Consider the following 13184-nt stretch of genomic DNA (forward strand, 5'->3'; position numbering starts at 1 on the left):
ATAACATCCTGTAAAAGACAACGTTCTGATCAATACATTAATTGATTTTCTTCTCTGCCATATGTCTACTCAAACACATATACATGTTGTGTTCAACAGAGATGTAGGTAATCCAGTTTGTGTAAACACTCGGATACTTTCATCTATGTCTCTAATAACTCAGGTATTCTCTTTTTAGTCTGGTTCATCTTTGTGTTCTGTTGTAAGGTGATTAATGCTAACCTGCATATAGATACTATTATTGGTTAATACATGAAAGCTGCAATCTCTCTTCTGTCTCCCATAACTCACTAACAAAACTCACTCAAAATAAACCTGTGTGGTTAATAAAGTAAAAAGTAAAGTGTGTTTTATTTAACGACGCCACTAGAGCACATTGATTTTTATCTTATCATCGGCTATTGGACGTCAAACATATGGTCATTCTGACACTGTTTTTTAGAGGAAACCCACTGTCACCACATAGGCTACTCTTTTATGACAGGCAGCAAGGGATCTTTTATTTGCGCTTCCCACAGGCAGGATAGCACAAACCATAGCCTTTGTTGAACCAGTTATGGATCACTGGTCGGTGCAAGTGGTTTTACACCTATCCATTGAGCACTCACTCAGGGTTTGGAGTCGGTATCTGGATTAAAAATCCCATGCCTCGACTGGGATCCAAACCCAGTACCTACCAACCTGTAGACCGATGGCCTAACCACAACACCACCGAGGCCGGTTATGTGTGTTAATAACACTGAGGATGAATACAACGGATGGGATGATTAATGTTTTTGATTTTCAATTCAAGTTTCGACATTTCTCCATGATACTTTCCACAAGTACACCAGATATTACAGATACATCTTAATAAAAAAAAGTTTGTTTAACAACACCTCTAGAGCACATTGATATATTAATCATTGACTGTTGAATGTCAATATTTTATATGTACCATTCCACAGACAGGATAACACACACCACAACCTTTGATATACCAGTCGTGGTGCACATCCTGGAATGAGAAATAGCCCAATCTATCTTTCTTGAAAGAAAAAAAACCCACACCATTTTTACCTTTTCGCCACACCATGATAGCATGTTGGGTTTGAGCACAGACTTTGAGGTAGTCTATGCAAATAAGTCACATGCAGTGGAACTGAGTTATGATTGGCTGAAATGCCGTATAGTGCCACCACGATTCCCAGCAGAGTGCAACCTAAGGAAATATTGATATTCTTCTTCCTTTTTTTATTTTTTTTTATTTTTAGGGGCGGGATGTAGCCCAGTGGTAAAGCACCCGCTTGATGCACGGTCAGCCTAGGATCGATCCCCGTCGGTGGACCCATTGGGCTATTTCTCGTTCTAGGCAGTGCTCCACAACTGGTGTAACAAAGGCTGTGATATGTACTATCCTGTCTGTGGGAGGGTGCATATAAAAGATCCCTTGCTGCTAGTCGAAAAGAGTAGCCCATGAAGTGGCGACAGCAGGTTTCCTCTCTCAATATCTGTGTGGTCCTTAACCATATGTCTGACGCCATATAACAGTAAATAAAATGTGTTGAGTGCATCGTTAAATAAAACATTTCTTTCTTTCTTTCTTTTCTTCTTTTTTTAAAATTAAAATAAACTGTGGTATGCAAATTAAAAAAATAGTGCATCAAACAGTGAACCTAAAACCACAAATATTGTGAACCGTGATTAATCATCGCACCCCCAGTGAATACTATGAGGCTAATTTTTGTAGAGGGGGCAAGCTGGTTTTTGCCCGAGTTAAATAAAATGCCCAAATCTGGATTACAACATTTTTTCATATTAGCATTACTACAAAACAGTTATATAGGGTTGCAAACAAATGACTACACATTTGTACATGGATTACAACTAACTTTGCGGGTAGAATGATGGAAATACATGGTAAAAATGTCTCAGGTTAGCACATTTTGCCCGAATATCTCTATAATTCTTGCTCAAATGTTAGGTTTCACTCCTGTCTCATACACTTATGTGTGGGACAGTCGAAATGTTTGTAACTAGTTACCAAAGTATGGTACACCATCATATATTTGAATTTTTCTGAAAGCTTGTTGTTTCATAAAACTGCCATATCAATAACACAACTTGTTATTTGTATATTTGCAAAATGTACCATACTGAAACAATGAATTTGGCCAAATTGAAACACATACGTTCTGTCATCGCGTTTCTTTACCCACGAAGGTGAAAATTGTGGTGGTTGATGGGCAGCCAGAGAAGTTCTGTATGTTAACTCGAAGGACTAGTAGTATAGATCAATATAGACTAATATTTTAGGGAATGTTATCTGAAACAACTTAAACCTTTCAGTTTTTATTACCGGTATGTTAAACTGTTAGAAACACAACTTAAACCACTGAGTACCTTTCAGTGTAATACCGGTATGTTAAACTGTCTAGAAACACAACTTAGACCACTGAGTACTTTTCAGTGTATTACCGGTATGTTAAACTGTTAGAAACACAACTTAAACCACTGAGTACCTTTCAGTGTATTGCCGGTATGTTAAACTGTCTAGAAACACAACTTAAACCACTGAGTACCTTTCAGTGTATTACCGGTATGTTAAACTGTCTAGAAACACAACTTAAACCACTGAGTACCTTTCAGTGTATTACCAGTATGTTGAACTGTATAGAAACACAACTTAAACTGTATTACCAGTATGTTAAACTGTCTAGAAATATGTACAAAAAAACTTAAAAACCACTGGTCTGTACTTTTAAGTGTCTTATGTGAAAATGTCTCGAAATGCCCTGTAAATCCAAACTGTGACTGTGTGTAGCTAGTTATTTTACAATGTTTGTCATCGACTTGCTGTGATATCATAATGCGATCTCCTCAAACTGACAATTGCCGAATGGAAGCGACTTGTGTTTGCATGAACAAACAAAGTGTGGCATGTGATCACAAAGACAACATGTCTGTGTTTAGCTTGATGAGTGTCCAGCTTTCCGTCACTCTGGTTGACTTTCCGCAAACCATCTTGTTATAGCTGTTTCATTTTCCTTTCTTAATAAATATTTATATGGCAGTCTCGGCCAAATGTGTTGGGGCAGACGGATAGGAATGCTTACTTAAAACACCTCTGCTCATTGTTAATCATTGGCTGTTAGGTGTCAAATTGCGACACTTTGTCTAGAGGTTCAACGATGAAACCAGCTGCTGCAGACACCACAGCACATACCATTGCCATTGGTATACATGTACAAGTGATAAAGTTAATGTAAGTGAGACAGAAATATCCTTAACACCAAGACTATAAGACGTTTGTTAGAATTAGTGTTTGTGAAAGCCCATAATTTGTTAAAAGGATTTCATGGTGATGTACCAAATGTCAAGATTTGAACATTCTTGCTAAGAATCTTTAACTATTTGTTTTTCTGTTGACTAACTATTGTGGTATGTATGTTATAATCAATTGATCAAACCAGTTATTTAATCACATGACCAAATGACTAATACAAAAACTTTGTTGAGGAATGATGGTGAATAATTTGGTTTTATATATTTAATTATTCTAACTTCAAATACAGTAAAATCCACTTAATTGCATATCAGTTTCTGGGTTTTTAATTGGTTATTTGCATATGATATTGCTACACAGAATTATTTAGCATTAAAACAATACAAATTATATTGCATAATTGAATAACCCTCTCAATTATGCATGTCAAAATAAAAAACAATCTGAAAATTTTGCCACAAAATCTTTAATATTTGACCAGAATCAATTAATAGTATAATTGCATGGCCGAAAGCAAAGATATTGCATTGTGGAACTACCTGGAATGACAAATATTAAGATGGGTCCTCTGAGCTACATTCCATCCTGATAGGTTTGTGGTGATTACCTTTATTATTACAGTACCATTTTCATTCATTGTTATTGGAAAGACCACTTTTGAACATTCTTTCATATTCTATTCCTTTAAAGAGAGTGGGTGATACATCAAAGGTTGTGATAAGTACTGTCCTGTCGATGGGAAAATGTTATGAAAGATTCCTTGCTGTGTATCAGTATGAGTAGCCTGTGTGGTGGCAGCATGTTTCCTCTTTCTCTCTTTTTCTTGATCAAGTGTTGAAATAACCATATGCTTGACATCAAATAGCCCTAATTTAGACATAATTAATATTCCTTCCTTCCCTAGTTATTAAGCAGTGTAAAATAACCATATGTTTAACATCAAATAGCCCTAATTTAGGCATAATTAATATCCCTTCCCTTACTAGTTATTAAGCAGTGTAAAATAACCATATGTTTGACATCAAATAGCCCCAATTTAGGCATAATTAATATCCCTTCCCTTCCTAGTTATTAAGCAGTGTAAAATAACCATATGTTTGACATCAAATAGCCCCAATTTAGACATAATTAATATTCCTTCCCTTCCTAGTTATTAAGCAGTGTAAAATAACCATATGTTTGACATCAAATAGCCCTAATTTAGACATAATTAATATTCCTTCCCTTCCTAGTTATTAAGCAGTGTAAAATAACCAGATGTTTGACATCAAATAGCCCTAATTTAGACATAATTAATATTCCTTCCCTTCCTAGTTATTAAGCAGTGTAAAATAACCAGATGTTTGACATCAAATAGCCCTAATTTAAAGGCCTGTCACACCTAGCCGATTTGGCTCGCCGGAGCTATACCGGAGCACAAATTTGGCGATTTTCGAGATCGGTACTAGTACGGCAGCGCAACGGTATCACATCGCTAAGAATGGTAGTACATCGTCAGCACATCGTCAGAACATCGGCGAAAAAATTAGCAACGGCAGGCGACGGTATAAATTTTTGAACATGCTAAAAAATTCTGCCATTGCGCTGCCGGAGCGAGCAACGGGACTACAACGGCAATACAACGGCTGTACTCCGGTATGGCTTCGTTAATGTCGGTAGAGTACCTGTAGCGCCCCGTAATGGATCGGCGGCTCTCCGGTGGCCTCATTGTGTACCGTACTGGTACAGATGTGATAAGGTAGTCCTGCCGATGTACTAACGATGTACTACCATTCTTAGTGATGTGATACCGTACTAATACCGTAGTACTACCGTACTGCTACCGTTGTGCATTTTGCATATAAATAGGGGCACAGACTACCAGCCCGTCATTCCTTCATTTGTCACCGAGGATGGCGGACCTGTGGCTACACGATTATCAAATAGCCGTGCTCCAACACCAGAACCTGGTGACTCAGTTGGCACTTAACCAGATCCAGGCCAGAAGGAGGAGAAGAAGAAGAAGAAGACCTCAAGTACCTCGAGCAATCTGGGTGAGACCATGGATGAGCAGACGTCATCAGTTTGGCATGTATGACCAGCTGCTGGTGGAGCTCCGCAAAGAGGACCAGAGGGCCTTCAAGAACTTCCTCAAAATGCCCCCAGAGATGTACGATGAGCTGGTACAGCGAGTTGGTCCCAGGATCACCAAACAAAGAACCTGGTACAGGGAGCCCCTGGATCCTGGTCTGAAGATTGCCATCACTCTGCGCCACATCGCCTCTGGGACCAAGTACGCAGCCATGAAGTTTGGTTGCAGGGTACCCCACAACACCCAGTCACTGGCCGTGAGAGAAGTCTGTCAAGCCATCATTGATGAGTACCTGGACGAGGCGATGACCTGCCCCACAACCCCTGAAGGCCGGCGTGAGATCTCAGACCAGTTCATGGAGAAGTGGAACTTCCCACATACCTGTGGTGCCCTTGATGGCAAGCACGTTGCCTGCAAGGCTCCTCCAAAGAGTGGTTCCGTGTATTATAATTACAAGGGGTTCTACTCCATCGTGCTCATGGCACTGGTAGATGCGGACTACAAATTCCTCTGGGCAGATGTGGGTAGTCCCGGAGCCTCGTCTGACGCCCAGATCTACAACGAGTCTGAACTCAAAGAAATGGCTGAAGATGGAACCACTGGCTTCCCTGCTCCAGATCCTCTTCCTAATGACTACAAGGATGTGCCATACTTCTTCGTCGTTGATGACGCATTTGGCCTACGGAAGCACATGATGAAACCATACACCTTGCGTGGTCTTACAGACGAAGAGAGGATCTTCAATTACAGACTGTCCCAAGCCAGGAGGCTTGTTGAAAATGCCTTTGGCATTCTGGCAAACCACTTCCAGATTTTGCTTACCACAATGCAGCACCACCCATCCGCCGTCAAGATCATCGTGAAGGCATGCATTGTTCTCCACAACTTGATGAGGATGAGGTATCCAACAGAAATGTCTCCCAAGGAGATCACAGAACAGTGGTATTCGGTAGCACATCGGCTCTTACATCGGTAAGACAACGGTAGAACAACGGTATCATAACGGGATCGCCGGTACTACATCGGTATTGCTACGGCCAATTGTGATTTTTCAAGTGCTTTCTCGACGGAGCTCTACCGATTTTCTTGCCATTGTTAATTGTGCGCTCCGGTTTAGTCCCGGCGAGGTACATCGGTAGTGTGTGACAGGCCCTTTAGACATAATTAATATTCCTTCACTTCCTAGTTATTAAGCAGTGTAAAATAACCAGATGTTTGACATCAAATAGCCCTAATTTAGACATAATTAATATTCCTTCCTTCCCTAGTTATTAAGCAGTGTAAAATAACCATATGTTTGACATCAAATAGCCCTAATTTAGACATAATTAATATTCCTTCCCTTCCTAGTTATTAAGCAGTGTAAAATAACCATATGTTTGACATCAAATAGCCCTAATTTAGACATAATTAATATTCCTTCCTTCCCTAGTTATTAAGCTCTGTAAAATAACCATATGTTTGACATCAAATAGCCCTAATTTAGACATAATTAATATTCCTTCCCTTCCTAGTTATTAAGCAGTGTAAAATAACCATATGTTTGACATCAAATAGCCCTAATTTAGACATAATTAATATTCCTTCCCTTCCTAGTTATTAAGCTCTGTAAAATAACCATATGTTTGACATCAAATAGCCCTAATTTAGACATAATTAATATTCCTTCCCTTCCTAGTTATTAAGCTCTGTAAAATAGTTTAGATTATTACAGCTTTTTTAATGTTAAATTAAATGTTACTTACAATGTCTTTATTTGCATCGAACCACCTCAGTGAATCACTAATTGGGATTTTCTCTTGTTCCAACCAGTGCACCACAACTGGTTAAAGGCCGTGGTATGTGCTTTCCTGTCTGTGGGAAAGTGCATATAAAAGATACCTTGCTGCATTAGGAAAAATTGCTGATTATTAATTAATCAATGTGCTCTAGTGGTGTTGTTAAACAAAACAAACTTTAACTTTACAATGTCTTTATTAAATTATCAATTTAACAGTTTGTTTGAAAGTTTGTTTTCTTAAAGGACACCACTTGAGCTATTGGATGTCAAATATTTGGTAATTTTGACTCGTAGTCATCAGAGGAAACCCACTACATTTTTCCATTTGTGATCCAAGGATGATTTGATCCTCTGATGCAAGCACTTCATGCGAGTGCTCAACCAACTGACCTAAATCCTGCCCCTTTAAAAGGATGTCTCTGGTCATTCTGGTGTTTGTTGTAGCTCCGAATGCATTTTATGTAAAACTGAATTAGTATGTACCTCAGACAGTAGAGTCAGCGACTGAAACAAAATCTTCTTAGACAATTTTGTGGCAATATATCATGGATATAAGGTGGGTCTTTTTTATTTCCTTTCACACAGAGCAGAATCTAACTTGGTCAATAGGTGCTTGGCTTATAGGAATCAAAGGTTGTGGTATGTGCTGTCATGTTTGTGGGAAAGTACATGTATAAGACCCCTTGATGTTAATGAAAAAACATATAATTGATTTCCTCTGAAGATGTTTTGTCAGAATTATCAAGTGTTTTAAATGCAATAGCCAGTGATGAGTTAATCAATGTGCTCTAGTGGTGTTGCTAAACAAAACAAACTTTAACTTTCAGAGTGTATTTGACTTTCAGACTGCATTTGACTTTCAGACTGTATTTAACTTTCAGACTGTATTTGACTTTCAGACTGTATTTGACTTTCAGACTGTATTTGGTGATCCAAATACATGTTTGAAACAAATGAGTGTTTTCTTCTTATTTTATTTTTTATCAAATATTCTTTAAGAAATTTAAAACTTGGATAGTTTAAGGCAATATTTTCTTTATCTTTAACAAATATTTTTGTAATTTTTCAGGCAATATTTGGTGGTCACTTATCTGGAAGAAGAGTGCGAGGTGTGAAAATCAACCCCATATTCCACGACCAGGACAGCAGCAGTGAAGATGGTCATGACCAAGTGGAATCTGAACAGACAACACAAGCAGACGGAACACAGCAGCTCATCAGTCCATTCCATATAGATACTCCAGTGCACATTGACGTCTACGAGAGTCTCCCACGACCAGGACAACATGCCAGACTCATCAGACACCAGTCAGATTTTGTACCGTGTGAACCTCACCAACTCTACCTGGATCTTGGTCATTCCAGTGCCCATTCCTTTCCTAGGACAAGTTACATGTACAGCAGAAGCAGAAAGGCTTCAATTACAAACCTTCCTCAGAATCTGAGGCAGAATGCTGAACGTCAGGCTCAGACAAGTCATTTAGAGTCTGAAAGCATAGCAGAAGATGATGGTTGTATCAGTTTGTCTAGCATAAATTGTGTTGAAGATTCTGCGGATCCTAACAGTATAGTTATTTCTGACTGTGGTGCTACTGGAGGTAGTCAGATAATGGCAGATGATGACTTTAATAGTCTACCAACTATTTCTGAAGTCAAGGAAGAATATGAAAGGCCAAATATGTACAGTGACTTTGACACTTGTCATATAGATAATCCTCTTTCTATGGCGATTAGAACTGATGAAAACAATGATGTACGTGTTGGCAATAACAGCAGTGAGGACATAATTAATATGGAAGAGGATGAAAGTGCACATGTATGTAGTAACTCAAAGAATTGTCTTGTAGATGGTTCGGTCTCTTTAGAGGCTAGAACTGGTGAAAGCAATGATGTACATGCCAGCATTAATGGCAGTGAACATATACCTTCCACAAATCTTTCATCTATAATTCTAGATACAGAGTTGTGTGACGGTGACACTGGGGAAGTAAGTATTAAAACCAAGTCTTTCAAAACACTGGAACAAGATCCAAAAATCCTTAAGGATTCAGATTCACATGTTGAACAAATCCATGAGGAGGATGTTCAGGAGAATATGTTGTTGTACAGCAGTGATGCTGACTGCAGTCCTACTGGAGACTTAATGGCAGCACCCAATCAAAATCACATTACAGACAAGGAATCTGATTGGCCAGATATGGATGATCTTGCCTTGCCTTGTGATGACAATGTTACCACTGATGTCATTGGTGATCCAGAGTCAGAAGATGAGAACTGTTGTAATATCCATTTTGAAGATTCATCAGGGAAAGATAATTCTGATGTCATATCAAATGATTCTAATTCTATGCCCTGGAGTTCTCCTTCAAGCTCTACTTGTACATCTACAACGAAACCGCTCAAACCCATTTTACATTCTTTGACATCGGGTGAAGATACTGACATCTCAGCTTGTGCTAAGAAGTCCGAGGTCTCACTGAACGATATTAAAACTGTAACATTTGCAGATGACACTGTGTTCAATGAGGACAAACCAAAACGTTACCAAAAGGAAAAAATAGACCTGAAGGAACTGTACAGGGACCGGATCTGTGGTAAGCCAGGGTTTGGTCTGGTTAATCCAGTGTTTGTGATGAGTGATGAGGACTCTGTGGAGGAAGGGCTGACCGACGATGAGAAAGTGAAGAGAAATTCTTTTCGCATCAATCTAGTCAATGCAGCTCCCTCAATTCTCGATAATTCATCACTGAATTCAGAAAGTTCAAGTCCTATAGCTTGCATGGTATGTGTAACCTAGTCAGGATATTACTGGGGGTTTTTTTCACTTTTCAATCATGGGTTGCAATGACACTGGCAATTAACATAGATCAACACATGGTGGGGGGGGGGGGGAGGGCAGGAGGTATTAACCTCTTCAACTCTGAATATTATGCAATGCCCCTCCAGTTGAAATGTGAAGTAATATACTGAACCGCAAAAGAAACGTCAGTTGGATATTAAGTATCAGTATGTTTATTTTTCAAATGTACGAATACATGAGTGGAAACATCAGAGAAAGTTAATTTTTTGCACACTTCTGCAACAGAGGCTGGGGAATGTTTCCTCATAGTTCTCAGAAGGGCATTTAACATCTGTTGGATTCAAATCCGGACTGAGGGCAGGCCATGGCATGGTTCTGATATAGTGCTGCTGTAGAAAGTCCCTGGTGGGCACGGGCATTGTCCTGCTGTAACATGTGATTCTGGCAATGGCCAAAATAGGGCACAATGTGAGTTCGAAGGACTTGGTCGATACATTTGTATATTGCAGAGCCGTGACACCATTACCTCGACCTGGGCAAATATTCTGAAAGACCACAGGTCCACCTTTATGGTTGATCCCGATGGCTCCCCAAACCATGATGCTTTTCCCACCCCATGGGTCTCTTTCCATCACAGATGCATCTGCATACCGTTCACCTCTTCTTCGCCAGACCCGTACTCTGCCATCTGCCATTGAAATACAGAATCAACTTTCATCTGAGAAGAGGACTCTTCTCCATTGCTTATAGCGTCAATGTTGACGAGCTGTGGCCCATTGCAGTCGTTCCTGTCGATGACGGTTTGTCAGAATAGGGCCCCGAGCAGGACGTCGACAATGGATATTGTTGGAGGCCAAGCGGTGATGGACCGTGTCAGCACTGATGAGTCGTTGCTGTGTTCCAATGGTATGGCAAGCCATCTCGGTGGTCATGGTGAAGTGGTCTTGCAGATGTTGGCGCACAATAAAGCGATCTTGATGTGGTGTGGTGGCTCGGGGATGACCATTGTGCGGACGGTTGTAGGTGGTGTTGGTGGTGTTATACTGATGTTGCAGATGGTAGATAGTCCTGATGTTGATGTTATATGCATTTGCAATGATCTGCACGGCTCTTATTCTTCCAATAGCTTGTTCTCGCTGGTTTCTTGATAATCGTGGCATGGCTTTTATATCGAAACGACAAATGACAGGCTAGCAATCGAAATTTGCAGTTATACCCATACCTACCACGAGGTGCATGAGCATTTTGAGATTTCCAAGAAATGACTGCATCTTCGACCCACGTTAGTTTTTTAGTAAGCGTATCGGCGAATTGTCACAAAGACATGCAGTGGAATGAGGGGAGATGTGTTTCTTAAATAAATTATTTCTTAATTTGTATTAGCATTGGAGAAAATGACGTTTCTTTTGCAGTTCAATATATATAGCCCCCACCCCACCCCCATTCCTGACAACTTCCAATGTCTATACAATAGGAGCATGTGTCGGCATCATGAGGCTGAGCTTGAATAAGGCTGGTGAACTAGCTTAAGTCTAAAAGGCAGGGTAAAGCCATCTTAGTTGCCAAAAGTATGGACATTATATATGGCAACTATTTTGACCATGTTTATAATAAAAAGTAGCTTCAATCAATTTTATTTATTTATGAAGAGAATCTCAACCAAATGAATATACTTCAGCACATATTAGTGTTGACATCTCCCATTGAAAGGGCAGCACATACCACTGTAAATAAACGTGTTATGGAGCACTGGCTACAACAGAAATAATCTACTGCTCTAATGTACATCCTAATCCACTGCATACAAAGACTGCCTAGTGTTAAAACAAATCCAGCGTAGGCCACCCCCAAAAAACAAAACAAAACACAATGAAACAAAACAAGACGAAACAAAACAAAATGAAACAAAGCAAAAAAAAAAAAAAAAAAAAAAAATCATTCTTTCTAAAGTGTGATATTCACTTTGCTAACTAAAATTAGATTTGCTTTCTATTATTACTATCAACTGGCATTAAAAGATTTCATTTTGGCCAACATAGAAGAGATTTTCTTGCTGGAATGTCAGCACAAGAAGAATAAGCCATTCTTTTCAAGATGTCTGCTGCACTCCCTGGTCCGGTAACAAAACAAAGTGCAGGCGGGTCAATAACAGATGCCCATTCATTGTTGAGAGTCTTGTTGACAAAGTGCACAAACAAGAATGTTGCTTAATATTAAAATATCATCAAAGGTGAATATTTTTGAAAAACAATTCATGAGGAATTTTGTCAAAGATTCTACAGAAATATTTTCTGAAATCATGTATTGGATAGGTGTTGCTAATTGTAGCCAAATATTTGCCACTTTGAAAAGGAGTTATTTAATTTCTTACTGTACATATTTCATCATCATATTACAATAGATTTGAATTTTGCTTGATAATAGAAATGAGAGATTAGGCCTAATAATAAATGTAATTTTGCTTGATAATAGAAATTAGAGACTAGGCCTAATAATAAATGTAATTTTCACTACAAAACTTATTGGGGGCATGACTTAGCTCAGTGGTAAAGTGCTCGCCTGATACATGGTCGGTCTGGGATCGATCCCTGTTGGTGGGCTCATTAGGCTATTTCTCGTTCCAGCCAGTGAAATGGGCCCTAGACTGACAACTCATAAGGCAAGCACATTACCACTGGGCAACATCCCACCTATTTACATGCATGCATCTATGCAATGGGCTACATGTGTCTATTAAGTGGTTATGTGTTCTTAGCAATACTGTCCAGTGTATGTAAAAATTGCCTATGTGATGGCAGCATGTTTTCTGTCTCTCTCTTTCCCACGTATCAAAATAACCCATAGTTTAGAATGTGTCAAGGTGACATAAAAGAAACATATCTTGTTTTGTTGTCTGTGTTGTAGCCACTGCCGGATCTGAACACCCCGTCGTACATGAAGAAGTATCTGACTAGGTCTGTGTGCCCCGTCAACTCACAGCAACTCGAACCAGCAGAATCCAGTCTCAATGTGCAGGACCAGGAAGCTCATGTAAGTGCACTCTTTGTCTCCGTCAGTCACTCACTCACTCACTCTCTCTGTCTCCTCTATCTCTCTGTCTTATCTGTCACTCTCTCCGTCTCTGTCTGTCACTCACTTACTCTGTCTCTATCTCTAACCGTTTTTCTTGCTCTCCCACTCTCTCTTATCTTTACATGTGTCTTTTTGACTGCTGGGGAGGGAAAGGGAGGGAGGGAGAGGGAGAGAGGGAGGGAGAGAGGGAGAGGGA

At 39.5% G+C, this 13184-nt stretch overlaps 1 protein-coding gene across 2 annotated transcripts in view; it reads left to right on the forward strand.

Moving 5' to 3' along the window:
* The window catches only part of LOC121383104, a 42926-nt gene that overhangs the window by 25397 nt on the left and 4345 nt on the right, over positions 1-13184 (forward strand). For both annotated transcript variants that reach the window (XM_041512889.1, XM_041512897.1), the window contains 2 exons: positions 8186-9898; positions 12821-12946. In XM_041512889.1, coding sequence (XP_041368823.1) covers positions 8510-9898; positions 12821-12946 — 1515 coding nt within the window. In that variant the 5' untranslated portion in view covers positions 8186-8509. The remainder of the gene's footprint in view (positions 1-8185; positions 9899-12820; positions 12947-13184) is intronic.

The sequence above is a fragment of the Gigantopelta aegis genome, chromosome 2, assembly GCF_016097555.1.
Source record: "Gigantopelta aegis isolate Gae_Host chromosome 2, Gae_host_genome, whole genome shotgun sequence".
NCBI lineage: Eukaryota > Metazoa > Mollusca > Gastropoda > Neomphalida > Peltospiridae > Gigantopelta > Gigantopelta aegis.